Raw genomic sequence first — 16657 nt, 5'->3', positions numbered from 1 at the left:
TTGTTTGCTGGTGCATATTACATTTCCAGAATTATCATTGCGTAAGTGATTCTTTTGTAACTCACAAAAGGTGCATAATGTGATAACGTTGATCATGCTTCAGTGGAACTTGCTGGAGTTTAAAATGTTTAGCAAAAAAAAAAGGTCAAACTGGACAATAAAATATATAACATAATATTGAAATAGAACATTTTTATTTTCTAAAAATATATTTGCATATTTTTTAAGTATACTTTTTTGAGTATAGTGATGATGCATATTATCTATGTGTGTATCTAGATGAAAGATCAACATTGTCTTTAACAGAGGCTCTTACATAAGTAGGTTTTTGGAATCCCTCCTTGATGGTAAAAAATAATATGATGAGAACTGCAAGCTATAGTTTTGCTGCAGTGATCATTTGTTTAAAAAACAAAAAAAGGTTCCAGTTCTAACACTTTTTGTTTCTTTTGTTCTTCACATTTTGAAATGCAGCAGAGCTGTGAATGCATGTGAAGCTGATGTTTCTGAGGATATATTTAACTCTTATAGATCTGGTTGTACCGGTGCTGCCAGAAAAGGCAATGAATGCCAAAAATGTGACCAAGTGGTGTGGAATGTACTTCAGTCCTGAGGATCTAACGCCGAAGATGTAACCGGTAATAATGAAGCGCAGGTACAGTTTTGTCATAGATCCTACAGTGCTAGATTTTCATCCTCCTCCTCCACCACCAACTGTCACTTACAGTTAAGATGGGTTATTATTAATTAACCAGGATTACAGGGTTTAAGTCTCATAAGTTGATCAATGTTTAATCAGCTGTCGAAACACAGTGATGTTACAGTCGATCATCTTTCACCATTATCCTTTCTTTCTTTCTTTGGTCGCCAGAAGCGGCAATTTGATGATAAGAGTGAGATTCTGATGTAGGCCTAACTTACGAGTTATCTATTAGATCGTTAAAATCGAACCCTAGATAAGATGAAATGGAACTCATTCGTGAAAACACCTTATTTATAAGGAACTACATTACATACCTGTAAGATCTTCTAATTCACAATATGCACTACTGTTCTTTTTTCTTCCTCTTTTTTTTATTTTTTATTTTTTAGAAATTTAGTTTATAAAAATGCATTATTTCTTATTAATTATAAATGTAATATTTTAGTTAAATCACAAATTGATAATCTGATATACTGATGTTTTTTTTTTTCATGTAGTGTGTGTGTGTGTGGTGTATCTGATAAATGAAAACAACTTTTTAAGCATATCAAGGTAGACATTTATGACACTTTATTTGGACAAACACACATATATTCATTCATGATTTTGAACACTAAACTCATTGGCATCCTGTAAATGCACATTCCAGCTGAGCTGTTAGAATGCTGCCTGAAATGAGTCCACTCCCTTAAAACATGTTATTCACTCTGTTTGTGACTCCCATGTCACTCCCATATACAGTACAAGCCCTAGACAGACAACCAGTGCAAAACCTTTATTAAATAAACGTGACACAACATTTAACATTACCTGTCAGATTACACTAAAAACATTGCATAAATCCTTTTTTGCTCTGCAAAAAAGCTATAAAATCAGTGAAATAAACAATATTATTACAAATCTAAAACTGATCCATTACCCAAATATCTTAATGTTATCACTATTCTCGATATTTCCATGAAAATAGAACGGCTGAAATATCGTGTTAACAAATGTGAAATTAGCTTAAATGACATCTCTGCTTCACTGTTTGTCTTATACGTTCACCTTTTAAGACTCTCACCCATCATGCATATTATTTACATTATATCTCCCCTCCAATGAAGTCCTCATGAAGATCTGTTTGGTTGATCACATCTCATTTGTTAGATTGGTTTCATGGAACGGTTGAATCCTCGATGCCCCTGGCAAAGAGACGCACCAGCTGGCCATGAACTCTGTAGAAAGGAAACATTCAAATGAAAAGATGCAACATTTTTGGTTTCAAACTCCAAAACTTCTACTAGATGTCATAAATATATATATATATATATTTTTATATGATTTGCTTTCTTTATTAGAGCCGGATAATAAATAGATAAAGTCTTGTATCACAATATGATTAATTTTATTTCATTGTACCGATATATATATCACAATATAGTTATTTTTGCAAAATTTTTGATACCATAGAAATTTCATAATTCTTGTCACCAGTGTCGATATAAAAAAAAAGATTAAGAAACTAATTACAAGCAATATGACAAAAAAGAAAAGTACAACAAATAAAGAAAGAAAGTCAACATACATTGTATAAAGTAATTATATAATATATAAAACACTGCATATTCTTCACTGTGTAAATTAAATATAGATTTATTCTTATTAAAGGTACAAAAGTGATTTAGTGAAGACTGCTGTCACTTTAAGAGCTGCCCGGATCCAATAAACTGTTACACATGGTTTTTTTCCCTTAAATTAAATTACTGCGTTTACGAGGATACTTGCAAAGATGAGCATTTTGACTTATACAAGTGTGTGAATTTCACGGTTCAAATCCTATAAAGTGTCAAAAATAACTCATACTCCCGTTCAATACTCCTGCACTCTATGAGCACCATAAACAGTCATAAACTCTCTGACAGTGTGTGCATATAGCAAAATGAGTTTGATTTCATTGCTGATTGCATTTGAATGGCTTAAAATAACTTGTTTTTAAACTGCAATGCTTAAAACACGTGCAAACCATAAGTTTTCATGAGAACGTAGCACAGCAGCATCATGTGAGCATGCAACCGTGATAGAAACGATAGTCGAAAATCTCTACCGGTTGACAAAATTCTACCGTTTAATCATGTCTACCACTATTTCTACACCCCATTTGACTGCATTTTAAAATAGACTGCATTTATTCCTGTGATGCAAAGCAGAATTTTCAGCAGCCATTACTCCAGTCTTCAGTGTCACATGATTTTTGATCTTTAATTTGATGTTCAATTATTATTTACTTTTATTACTTTTTGCGTGTTAGCTATGCTTCTCCAATTAAAAAGCTCAGACTTGCTCAACAGACTGATCTTAAAAATACCTGCATGAGATCTCGGTGTGAGGTAGAATTTCTCCATCACAGTTCCACACTGATATCGAGCGAGGTTTAGCACAGCAAGGCCCACACACAAAGCCTCGTCTCTTTACTCTACTCGTTGTCACATTTCCTCTCTCCTTCCTCCCTGAAAAATGCTGCTGTGAATGACCTGCAGTGTTCCCACCGCTCAGTTTCTCAGGATCCTCCAGTGCTCTCTCAGCGGAGGTCTGTATTTCTCGATCACCCTCCTCATACTCCTTCTCCTCTTCTTCTTCTCCAGGGGGTAGAGAAAACCGAACAGCCTTGACACGATGAACTTCAACAAAGGGCAGGTCAAACTGAAAGTACAGAAGTTTGTTTTTCTGACTGATTAAACTTTTAGCAGGGAGTTTGTGTTCTTGAATGTCAACAGGTTTTACCTGATCCTGTGTGTTTGTGTGCCTGTGAAGATACGAGAGAAAGCCCAGAGGGTTCGTTTCTCGCACCAGGATGAGGTCTGCTGTCCCGTCGGCCAAGTGAGCGGACGGCGAAAGACCCTTTGGGCTCCTTGGACATGAGCTTGAAATACAGGTGAGAGAGATACACTTGAACCTGCCTTCAACAGTCACCCACTCACCTGAGATAAAAACGATAATAAAAGGTTCAAGATCCTAAAATCATAGTCTACATCATAACTGCATAATGTATTTGTACTGTTGGTCTACCCAAGCACTTTGGTGCTTGCATTACAACGGTTAAATACAGTCGTACAACATATGAACCCCACAGAGACACACAGCACAGTGTGATCTCAGTAATAGGTCTCTAATGAGATGACACAGACGATCATTATACAAACAGGCAGCAGATGGTCTTACCCTCTAACTCACTGCTGTACTGGCTCACAGTAGTGCTGTAGAGGGAACTGGAGCTGTCAAAGTGGGGGAACAGCCTCTCTTTGCTCTCTGAACATACTCGGCACCTGTATTTACACACGCAAACATGCTTTTAAACATTTGTTGGAGCTGTAAAAACCAAGCGATTGTGTAAAAGTTATCAGTGAAGACCAGTGAAGCCATTCTCAATATCTGGCTGATGCAAGACCCCGCAAAGTATGCAATTTAAATCCTGCAATATTTGCTTATGGGCATGTAATTCCACATACAAGGTTAAATAAATAAAACAACGCAAAGATAAACAAATTAGTATAAAACGGGAATACATTAAAAAAACTAATAAACAAACAAACGTAATATTTTTCATAATTGATTTTACATTTGCATCGATTTTGAATGTATTATTTAATTGTTGTTTTTATTTTTACATTTATTTTCGTTATTAATTCATATTTATTACTATTATTATTGCTCCTACTGTACAATTGATTAAATAAATGTAAAACATAACTAATGTCATAATTCTATAGGCAATTTTACAGACATTAGGCACACTTGTGAGTGTTGAGAAAGTATAAATAAAATGTGTATAACATAATTTATAATAAATTATAAATAAAAATGTATTTATATATTAAATATAATTTAAAATCTCAAGTTTACCTCAATTTGTTACTTGCCGTTTCTTTTAAATTTACAGAGTGAAAATTAATTCACTGTATTTAACTGTTACACATGCAAAAAAATAATTTCACTGTTATATATGCAAATAAAATGTTTCTAATGTGATTTCCAAGCAAAAAGACGAATGCAAATCTTCACCCTGAGAGGCAGCGAGTGTTGTCCCTTGGGCTGGAGATATGGGAATCAGCAGGGAGATATTGCACTAGTCCCGGATAACTCCTGTTACACAAATACACCACACAACCTACGAGCAAAGCAAACAGACATGGCAATATGAGCAGAGATGGGACTGAGGTCTCTTTCTCCTCTCACAATTATGATTATATGTATTAAGGTAAGTAATAAGCGTTGACCTACATATCACTATTCAGTCTAAACTATATTTGCATATAGTATATACTTGTATATTGTATATACCTGAATAATCATATCTGAGAGGGCCCATCCAGCGGTGCCTCTCGCTCTCTGCCAAAACATCTCCATAAAAACCATAGCCCACCATAGAGACTGAATAATGCACCAGTGTTGACTGATAATGGACAGAACAAACATCCAGAGGCTGAGAGTCTCCTGGTGAGTTAAAAAAGGAAAAAGATCGAGTTATATAGTCTAGTCTTGACCGACATTTCATCGTTTAAAACGGAAGATGATGTGCAGATTACCAATGATGATGTGCAACGTTGATGTCACAGGGTCATTTATGCCTACGGTAGTGAAACACACACAATCTGTTGAGCCTGTGGAGAAGAGTAAACACAGGGAGGTAAACTAACGCTCCTCTCACTAACTACACTATGCATCAGTGATATAAACAGACCACAGTCAGTCACGGAGCTATGCAGAAGTTCACCTGCTGGAATAATGCCAATGTGGAGGTCACACGGCCGCAGCATTGCAGTCGGGTCGTGTTCTGAAATTCCCGCCTCCTGCTGGGTTCGTCCAATCACACCGTGCAGCAGCTCGCTGAACATGCCGTCTCCACCCACGCATATGACTCTGAACGGGGAAAAAGATTGGCTTAAAATACAGAAGATCTTTTAATAACCTTCCTAAAACCTAAATATGGAGTTTTATGAGCAGACTTGATAGAAATATAGACGCATATTTCTACGATTGCCTTGCAGGTATTTATGCAACACTTCTGTTTTAACAACAGAATACAGAGGACAGGGCGCATTAGACAAGAATTATTACAATGACACCATTATAACCATACATTCTTGAATCTTTATTCATAAGGAATGACCACTGAGAAATCTCTTACCCATCAAACCCTGTTAAGTCTTTCTTCAGGATGTAGTCTCTGGCCTGATTTGCTCGTTCAGTCACTAAAAACAAGAAACAGCCGCCAGTTTTATTTCAAATTGCTCTATATCTGTGTTTAATGAGGTTATATAATGTGAAACCTAGTTTTTCTTGATCGTTTGAAATAAGAGAGCTCTTCTATGTATGATATATATATATATATATATTTTTTTTTTTACACAAAACCATTTCAGAAATTGTAGTTATTAAATTACATTAAATTACTCTTTTGAAAAAGCAAGTTGCTTTATGTATGAATTTCCAGTAAACAAAACCATTCCAAAAATTTTATTTAATTAGTTACATTAAATGACTCCTACAATTATTGACAAATTAACATTTATTTCATACTTAAAAAAAATTATGCTAAAATAATAATCATAAATATTTTTTCATGAATAATAATTAAACTTGCTAGAGATATATATATATACATAATACTATTCCCTTGTATGTTTAACACACACACACACACACACGCATTTATTTAAATTAAACAAATACCACACCATTCAAAATAGAGAGAAAAAAATAATATATATATTCTGAGGGTGCAAAAAAATCTAAATATTGAGAAAATCACTTTTGAAGTTCTCCAAATGAAGTCCTTAGCAATGCATATTACTAATCAAAAATTACACTTTGATATATTTACAGTAGGAAATTAACCAAATATCTTCATGGAACATGATTTTTACTTAATATCCTAATGACTTTTGGCATAAAAGAAAAATCTAAATAATCAATTGATATAGCATATATATAATATCTTTTTAAAGATTTTTAAATGTATTTATTTTTTATTAAATTAATTAATTTTAACTGAGCCCTCTTCCAAAGTCTTGATAAAGATCTCCGGATGTTATTTGAGAACCGTACTACCTGACGTGCACGGCGTATCAGAGACCAAGCAAGGGGACACTTGATAACTGCTCAGTTACTGAACGGCACAGATAGAGTCTCAGTATCTCACCCACAACATGAGAGCTGATGCCAGCCAGCTCGAACAGAGGGGCCACTAGAGAGTGAAAGATCTGTTTCCCCCTCTTCTTCCCTCCGAAAGGATTAATGAACACCAACAACCTGTGAGGACGCGAGGGGCCTGATAATGAAGGGAGTGTCGTTAGAGTCATTAGAGAGTCGTTAGAGATCACGGGTGTTATTTTCTGCTTTACATACTGTGGGTTTTGAGTGCGGTTCGGAGTTGAGTGATCCATTGATCCCGGACATCCCGGCTTGGACAGCAGAACTGGGTCCTGCCTAGACTCCTCTGTACTCCAATACCGTTTCCTTTGCTGCCGCACTTCACATAGAATACTTTTGTGATAAGAAAAAGACAAAAACATGTTTAGTCTAACATCACTGTATTTGACCCCTATGCAAAAAAAATATTCCCTTTCAGAAACGTACATGTAAAGTCAAGGTCAGTGTCTTCTACTTTCTTCTGGGGTTGGATCTCGACTTGACCCTCCTTCACCCCAATCACCTCTGACACTGGCACTGAAACTAAGAACAGCAGACAGACACTTTACACTCTTGAATAAGTGATATACACGTTTCTCATTTTCTCAAGAAACATTCTACCATTCCTACATTCCTTTTTTCTGCAGACGTCTTTTACGTTCAAGGTATTGTCAAACCTGGCTGGTGCTGTCCAGTTTGTTTTAAGAATGCAGACAAAGATGAATTCCCAGTATGGAAGGACTTTTAATTAATATTTCCATTCATCAGCAGTGCGTTGAGCAATATTCTATTGAATCCAATCCAACTCTGTCTCTGGATTATGTTGCCACATCTATATTGTAATGCAAATAAATTAAATAAAAATAGAAATATAGATATAGATATGTATAGCGCACACAGTAGGACTACTTTTTTTCTATAGGCTATTTCTTGTCAAAAATTAAACTAATAATAACGATATTACACTCAGCATCAAATCATTATATGGTGGTTAATCATCTTCATATACGCGACTGATGTGTCAAAGGTACAGTAAGTATGTTTTTGATCGTAAGCTTTTGTTTATATTTAATGTCTCTTCATCCAATTACTAATTATTAACAGCTAATTATTCTAATATTATAATCAATGTTTTTTTCTTGTCATTTATTAACAGTAAATGCTGTTGACTTGGGCTCTTATATTATTAAACATATTTTTGTTATTAATATGAGTACCTCACTCCATTACGTATAAAGGTCGTCTCTCTCTCTCTCTGTTTATTTATTTATTTTTTTGGAAGACAGTTTCATCTAAGTGTGTAAATCATTTTTATATTTTTTGCACTTGTGTTTCAATACCAGTAATTATCAGCTAATTATTTTACTTTTTTTTTTTTACTTATTAAAAATAAAAGCTGCTGACTTGAGCTTATAATATTAAACATTACTCTTAATAATATAAGTAACACAGTCCATTAAGCACAGCTGGTCATGTGATATCAACATGGCAGCGCCCAAGAGGGGGCGACCTGCTTATACTGTAGATACACTTTTGTTTTATTTTTTTAAAGACTGAGTTTTTAGCCCATGTGAGTAGACGTAAATTTTATATTTCTCAAAAGTGCTATTCATTACGTTTATAATAATCAAAAAATGACCGAGTGCGCCTTTAATGGAATATTAATTCAAAGCATTTAAATGATTTCACGTTACTCCTCTCCATATAATCGTCACGTAAAGCAAATAACATTCACAGCCAACAATTACTATCTCAGTATAGGATCTTTCTTTACCATGTAATGTTGTCATACACCCTTAGCACACCCACTATATGATCTTGAGTACACGAATTAGCTTTTTAACCGATTATGAAATGTAGAAACAAGATATAAACCAAATATTTCTACCAAGCTATCTGATTTAAAAAAACAAACAAATGTCTTAAACTTAGTGAGCTGTCTAAAGCATTTAGATCGCATCAGCATCAAGGGCCTCAGGTGTGTTTAGAAAGATAATGAATGTCGTACTTGTTTTCTTCTCCCGGTTCCTCTTGTCGATCTCAGTACAGCTGAAGTACCAACCGCTTAGGAAAGCCCTGTACCGCTTATTACCGATCCACAGACTCGACTCGACCCTCACCGAATCTATCTCCATCATCGTCTATGTTTTACTTTCATTTATATATTAAATTTCATGGTCCCACAAGCATTCAGCGGTATATTTATTCAGGCAAGAATTTCGAAGTTGGTCAAGACGTCTTACATTTGAAGCGAACAAACATGAGCATAGACGTTGCTTAAAAATTGTCTCCGAGGGTAATAAATAAGTTTAGGTAAGGTAGGTTCCGATGCATTAACCCGGCTCCGTCTTCTTTGTTATGTGCTTTACCCATTTGACTGTTCGTTACAGGTTTTGTATAAAACAGGTTCACTTCACTGTGAGGCTGCGCACCTGTCCTGGAAATTTGCATACGCAACTCTGATTGGATAAACGTGTGTGAATATGCAAATGAGTAACCGTAATTCATCAAGCGTGTACAGAAGCGTTCTTTTATACACTTAATTTAAACTTTATAAAATAGAACATTTAATTTACACTGTCTGGTATTATTTACCAATTATGTTTTATGAATTGGAACTTTTTAATGTAGTAATAGCTAAATAGTCCTATTCGTGAAATGGAGGTCGAAGATAGTGAAATAAACACAAACACTAAATAGATTCTTTCGAAATATTTATGATGTGTGGATATACAGTCTATGGTGTGGATAGATAAAAAAAATTAACTGTATATCCTGCTGTATAGCTGCGACAAAAAGTATATTTATGTAAGCTTGTCGTTCTGAAACCTTGTTTTTACTGTCAACATGCAGTTTGTGACTATCTGGAATGACTAGATGACATGACGATTGAAATGTGTTATGAAGTTTCTTTTCTTTTTTTTCTTTTTTGTTGCAGGATACAATAGTCTGAACACATATAATAAGAACATCAGATGTCAAAAGACAAGTGCCAGGCTTGCTTGAAGGCACTAAGCACACCTTACTCGTCTTTGGTCTATTTTTGAGTTTCTTCTCTTCCTTTAAGAGAATTCCTCTTCCTATAAACCAGCAAAGTTGACTTTCCTGAAAGGCTGCTTAACCTGCCTGCCTGCAAAAGTTCTCTAAAGACTGTATCTCCAAACAGAAATTAAACAGTCGTCAAATCGTGAAAGTTTTTTTAAACTGTCTTCACGTGCTATGTTGGTATAAAAAAAGTTGCTTGCATCCTTAGTCACTAATGCTTTTTTAATATAATGACATGCCATAATTAATATTTAAGTAGACCATAAATGCAATGGAAATAACACAATAGGACGTATACTCTTCCAAAAGAAACAACGTTTTAGTATTTTCCAGTCTGTTTTGTAATGTTCTGGTGACAAGTACGTTGTATTTCAGAACAGTTACTTATAACTTCCAGCAGGTGGAGACACCGGTTTAGATATGCATATGCACTGCTCATAAACAAATACACCTGATTTTGGTTTTGTAAATTTAATGAGACGCTCGTTAAGAAAAATACGATTATTCACTGTTTTACTTTTATGTCTTCTCAGATTATTTTCCGATATTCATGTGTTCCTTCCAGGCATAATTTCCCTCCCAAACTCTGATTTTGGCAATTTAGCTGGGAGGGCTCAAAGAAAGTTAATCCAAAAGGAATGTAGCATGAATTATTTAATTCCAGTCAGCTACATCGTCAGATGTAACAAATCCATTTCGTGTCGCAAGCACCGTGCATCTGTATTTTCACAGATACAGTGATGCATCTTGGCTGCTTTCTCAATAATCATTCTCTACAGTCTTGTTTTGGAGTTGCTAGAGGAAATCCAGCTGGGCAGATGCAGTCTAAATTGAAAACAGCTGCTCTAAAAACTCACCGCAAGACAGAGGCATACTTTGTCCCTGTTATGGATGTGACTGGGCATGTAAACAGATCATGTGCAGATGTCCTTGTGATATTATTTGGAGAAAATTCTGAATGGCTGAACAGAAAGAAATTAAAGAAGTGATCAGGGAAGTGTTATTTGTATGTGGTTAAACTTGTTTTGAGATAAGGTTAGTGCACTACTGGATCTCATGACATAGGTACGTTTTATAGACTTAGCCTATGTGGTCATAAAGCAACATTGTAACATAAGATGTCCACATGCATCTTGATCCATTTGTTTGGGTACGTTTCTAATGTAGCCAAAGATAGGCAGTCACCATCGCTGGTGGTTTCACAGTTTTATAGATGTATAATTTGCTCTTTCTTTCAGTAAAAGGAGGTCAGTATTATTTTCTGCTAGCTGTGCCAGGATTATATTAGATCTTAAAGACTTTGCTGAAGAGTCTGCCAAGAGAAATGTGAAAATATGTAAACTGAACAAATATGATGTAACTCAAGTTTACATTTTTGACAGAGATAAGTATTTTTGGGCCAAACCATAAAAATATCCAGCTCTAAATAATCAACATTGACATCTTCAGCAGAGAGTTAAGTATCATATGTTTTGCGTCATTAGGTGGTGCTACTGCCACAAAGTGATCTAACCCAGTCCCAGAGCACATTTATTTGAACAGCAAACAATAGAAACTTTACGCTCACGAACAAGCGTCATAATCAAATGTGATAACTTTTAACTTTGGAATAATTTCGACTTTACAAAACAACCATACTTTCAGAAAACAAATAATGGTAAATAATAATAATAATAATAATAATAATAATAATTACAATTACCAAAGTACCTTAATTGTCATTAGAATTTGTAAACATTTATTTCTAATAATCACCTTTATTAATGTTTGTTTCGGCATCTTTCAAAATCCAACTGAAGTGACATTTTGCTGTAAATGCTGTAAATTCAGGTTTGCTTTTTAAATAATATTTCAAAGTGAGATGCTTTCTGATTAATTGACATTGGTGTTGTTTTAAAATATGATGTCAAATAACTGTATTCATCCTGGGTGTTACAAGCATGAATTGGCAAAGGTGAAGTGTTTTATTAAATAGCTTATTTTTATAATAAAAAAAATTACACAACAGGCATTGCAGATTAATGTGGTTATTTCATATATTTTTTAATTAGCTTATTTGCATTTTTTTGACATTTTTAAAGTCACAGTACAAGACATATGTTGTGTAAACATTCATTTTGTTGAAAACATTCATGTAGTACCCTATTTCTCCTTGGAAGAGGCGTATAGTCCAGCTGTAAGATCCCGCTCCCGGGATTCCATTCCGCCTTTTTACGCCAATCGCTGGTAGGCTGTGTCTCAAATTCTAGTGAGCTTCCTATCTAGAAAACATATTTGGGCTACATACTTCTGTGCATCGTTTCGAGTGGCTTTTCGCCTCTGCTGAGCAGACCTCAAATATGCTGTCCAGGCAACTCACTATGATTTGAGACACGGTCATCGTCAACAGTTAAACATCATCGCACTGAAGTGATCCGCTAAGGCAGTGCATACTGAACTTTCTGCTGCCCATAGGAAAGTGGGACCAATAGAACAAAACGGATATTCACAAGTCAACCATCAGTTTCCCTTCGTGTTATCTCACAAGGACTCAACAGCAGACGGATTTCTTTCTTCTTCGGTAAATTAAGTCCCACCAAGTGTGGGACGGAGAAGTGACGGCGGCCTTGCTGTAGAAGAAACGCTTCAAACTTTTGCGAATATAATTTTCAGTGGCTTCAAGTGACGGACTTTGATTTTCCCAGCGGCGTGTTTGGAGTCGTACAGGGTTGGCAGAAATGGGAACGGGAATACGTGCCCGTAAACTCACTCTTTTTATCCTCCCTTTGATGTTTACTTCGCATCTGTTTAATGTAAGTGATTCATTTGTATTTTTATACACTTTTGATATCACACTGCCTTGCCATTTTGTATCAGGTAACTATATCAATGTAAATTCACGCACAAAGTTACTTTGCAAAACTTTGCGTCGTTATATAATCAATTTTCACTTCTTTTCACTTTTTTTGCAGCGTTTAGTAAATCGCGTATTGTATGTGAACGTTATGTTGCGTTGCATTGATCTCACACGCATAACTAAAGCTCGACTCAAGGGTTGCATGTGTGTTCTAGTCCTGGTCTAATTTTAACCATAGAAACGAGCTATTCATAGTTGGTCTCACTGGCGTCTTGCATGTCTGTATACTTGATTAACTTTATTTCTTTGACACTGATTGATTTAGAGCACTTTCATTCCACACCTATGCTACTTATAAAAAGTCATGGCTTCCTAATTTAAACCCCTATTATTGATGTTGTATACATTGTATAAATCCTGTAAGATACTGCTGCTAATTCTGTAATGTCATATTGCATATCCAGTCATGCACATTAATATATTTCATATATGTGTTATGTAATAGTTGCATAGTCTATATATATTTATTTATTTATTTATTACTATTATTAATATTATTATTATTATTATTAGAGTTGCAAGTGAAAAAGGAAGCGGGTTATCTTGATTAGATTATGGGTGGCATAAACTAACTCTATTCTGTGATTGCTTCCTTTTTCATGTTGTCATGACTGCATTTTTCTCCTATGCTTTTCATAAATCACATAAAAGCACAACTTCTGGAAAGACTTGCTTATTGACCCTCAATGTTTGTGTAAGGTACTTGCAAAGAAATTGACAGCCTTGTGAAAACGGTCTTTGAATTCTTGCTTTATTATACATTGTGTGTTACAGCAGCAGTTTGATAAAGTAAATTGTGATTAAAATGAACAGTGTCTCAATGAGGCAAAGCAGCCAATCTGATGAGAAAGTATGAAAGTTAATGTGAAAAACAAATACCTACATCTCATCTTTCTTGGTACCTGTAATACTGTACTGGTAGATTCATTTGAACTTTATTGCACATGTAGGTGGAGAGTTACTGACTGGAATTGATCCGTTGGAATAGCATGTGAAATTACTTTAACACCACAAAGTGGAAAGTAAATCAGCTTTTGTAATACTGCACTATTTTGCTTAAAGTTGAACTATACACTAAGCTATTGTTGATCTGTTCCTTGTAAAGCATATAAAATTTACTTTCACTGATCGTAAACTACCATAAACCACCTTTTTTTTTAGGGGAGAGATTATAAATAGGTTGTACAGTCATTTACCCCCTCCTTTACTTTTGGAGTTAGTTTAACTAGTTAGCTCAAACTAGTGATGCCTTGGAAAGCCTTTGATGTTGAAATCCTTCAAACATCCTCTGCATCACATGCTAACGGAAAGTCCTGTCATGTATAACTCGAGATTCTTTAAATCGGCTTGTGTTCATCCTGCATATCATGTATAATCCCTCTCTTATCATTCAGACACTAGTGAACATAAGCCTCTCTTAGTTTACTAATGTATGGCAGGGGCCCAATCGCCTTTGGTAATTTGAGATCCTCGCTGCTTTGTCCCAGGGACAGAGTCAATTGCAATATAATTGAATTAAATGGAAGCAGTGCCATGTGTTTTTTCCATTACAAGCCTGCCTAAGATTTGACAAAGAGTTCATTTCATTCAGTTGAACACTTAGGGCTTCAGTTGCCACCGGCATCCCTGGTGTCCTACTGGAATTTCAGGGTCATAAGTATCAATCAGCATTGACAAAACCCCAATAAAAGCACTTTATTACCTTTTAGTTTACTGACGCAATCAAGTGCTCCCTCCCTGCTGTTAACTGTCAATGACATGGTAATTGAGAGAAAATTCTTTGCTATTTATTGACACATGTAATTTTTGGGTTAAACTGGCTACTTGTGATGTCATTGAAGTATTGTATGATGATAAAGAAGGGTTGCAAGTGGGTTTACGCCCACTGTCTTTTTGCTTTTAGGTTGTTTGACCTTTATTTGAAATGAAACAAAAAACTCTTTTGAGAGGTGTAGACCTGCAGTTGTCGATTAACAAAGTTTCAGTTCACTTAAGCAAATCTGTTTTTTTTGTTAGTTGGGATTGGTTTTTATCATAAATTTGACTTATACCAATCATTTAAAGGAATAGTAAAAAAAAATGATTGTCATAATTAACATGTTATTTCTAACGTGTATGATGTTTCTCTTTTGAGGAACACAAAAGAAGATATTTTGAAAATGTTTTCCTTGTTTTATTTTGTCAATACAATGAAAGTCAATGGGGTCTAGTATAATTTTGGACCTTACTGACTTTGATTATATGGACAAAAACTGTTCTTCCTTATCTTTTTGTTTATTAAAATCACATGAGGGTGAATAAATGATGACAGAACTTTTATTTTTCTCTGGAACATCCCTTTAAAAGTAGGTCATTTGTTATTATTAGCTCTGTTTTCGACTCTACAAAGCCTTTTAAGTGTTGGAGCTTTGTCCCATGATATCTAGTGTTAAGACATGCTATTTTATTTTGAGATGTCTCTCTGAATAAAGAGTCACAAGTGTACCCTGACTTCATCTGGGGTGGATTTTAAGGTAGGCCTAGATTCCTGTGGGTATATTGGGTTTACTGCTCCATACCGTAGTTACAAGCACATTTCTGTTGTGTCTTTCACCATCTTGGCCTCCCTAGTATGCCCACATTTACTGTATCTTATGCAATATCTAGATATAGTCCAGCCATCCTGGTCAATTTAACACCCACGTGGTCTTCCAAGTAAGCGCAGAGGAATCTAGCGCACAGCGCTGGGATAACTGGGCCCATGTTCAATGAGATTTTGAGGACAGGAGATTATTAATGGTCTCAGTGTGCTTTTTTATGTATCTTGTTTGTGAGCTGTATTTGTGAGCTGTATGGCAACCTAATATGGTCTGTTACATTCAGTAAATGCTAGGTACTTGAATTTATTGCAGAAAAAAAGTATACTACGCTATTAAAAATAAATGTTCTCAAGTGAGGTATGCGCAACGAAGCCATAGAAGAACCATTCTGGATTCCCCAAACGTGAAGACTTCTTAAAAGAACCATTTTACTCCTTATTGTGAAGAACATTTTAATAACCAGAAGATTATTATACTTTGAATACTCTTGTTGTACTATAAAGAGCCTTTTGCACAATGTTAAGTTCCGTGGAACTATTGGTGCCAATAAAGAACCTCTATTTTTTAGGAGTGTAGTGTAATCTAAGACCTCTTATACAGGTGCTGGTCATATAATTAGAATATCATCAAAAAGTTTATTTTACTAATTCCATTCAAAAAGTGAAACTTGTTTATTACATTCATTCATTACAAATGTTTATTTCTTTTCATTTTGATGATTATAACTGACAACTAAGGAAAATCCCAAATTCAGTATCTCAGAAAATTAGAATATTACTTAAGACCAATACAAAGAAAGGATTTTTAGAAATCTTGGTCAACTGAAAAGTATGAACATGTACAGCATTCAATACTTAGTTATCCCTATTGCTTGGACACTTTTTTCTACCACATCTTTTCCTTCCCTTCGCCTCTCTATTAATGTGCTTGGACAATGAGCTCTGTGAACAGCCAGTCTCTTTTGCAATGACCTTTTGTGTCTTGCCCTCCTTGTGCAAGGAGTCAATGGTCATTTTTTGAGCCCCTTTCACACTGCGATTCCGGCAAATACACGGGTAAAGTGCCACTGCCAGTGATTACCCGGGATATGTGCGTGCTTTCACACACAACCCGTAAAGATCCCGTAACCACACGTGACATCAGGGCATGACATGTAATGTACGAGTCAAAAATGTTAGGCACGTTATACTTTCACTGAAGCTGGTGAATGATCTCAACGTCAGCACGGAAAGTGAGGAGCTAACTGATCTCTGCTTCATTACA

The 16657-nt window shown here is 35.3% G+C and overlaps 2 protein-coding genes across 3 annotated transcripts in view; one reads left to right on the top strand and one right to left on the bottom strand.

The window, feature by feature from the left end:
* Positions 1-1250: 1250 nt before the first annotated feature.
* zgc:158263 (ceramide kinase family protein) lies at positions 1251-9302 on the bottom strand. Of its 2 annotated transcripts, XM_059527950.1 has the most exons (13): positions 8883-9300; positions 7322-7417; positions 7091-7228; positions 6885-7013; positions 5871-5934; positions 5457-5602; positions 5269-5343; positions 5024-5176; positions 4745-4850; positions 3905-4008; positions 3467-3663; positions 3051-3385; positions 1251-1920 (listed from the first exon to the last, which is right to left on the bottom strand). In XM_059527950.1, the coding sequence occupies exons 1-13, from the start codon at positions 9010-9012 to the stop codon at positions 1860-1862; spliced, it is 1734 nt and encodes a 577-aa protein (XP_059383933.1). In that variant the 5' UTR covers positions 9013-9300; the 3' UTR covers positions 1251-1859. The 2 variants fall into 2 exon arrangements, with proteins under 2 accessions (XP_059383933.1, XP_059383934.1); XM_059527951.1 differs by lacking the exon at positions 1251-1920 and having other exon boundaries at positions 3096-3385; positions 3467-3605; positions 8883-9302.
* A 2909-nt stretch (positions 9303-12211) lies between these two features.
* The window catches only part of hspg2 (heparan sulfate proteoglycan 2), a 115357-nt gene continuing 110911 nt past the window's right edge, over positions 12212-16657 (top strand). Inside the window, exon 1 of the mRNA XM_059527948.1 lies at positions 12212-12711. Within this exon, the coding sequence (XP_059383931.1) occupies positions 12637-12711 (75 nt within the window). The 5' untranslated portion in view covers positions 12212-12636. The remainder of the gene's footprint in view (positions 12712-16657) is intronic.

This window comes from Carassius carassius, chromosome 37 (assembly GCF_963082965.1).
Source record: "Carassius carassius chromosome 37, fCarCar2.1, whole genome shotgun sequence".
Taxonomy (NCBI): Eukaryota; Metazoa; Chordata; class Actinopteri; order Cypriniformes; family Cyprinidae; genus Carassius; species Carassius carassius.
This window is presented reverse-complemented; position numbering and strand designations above follow the sequence as displayed.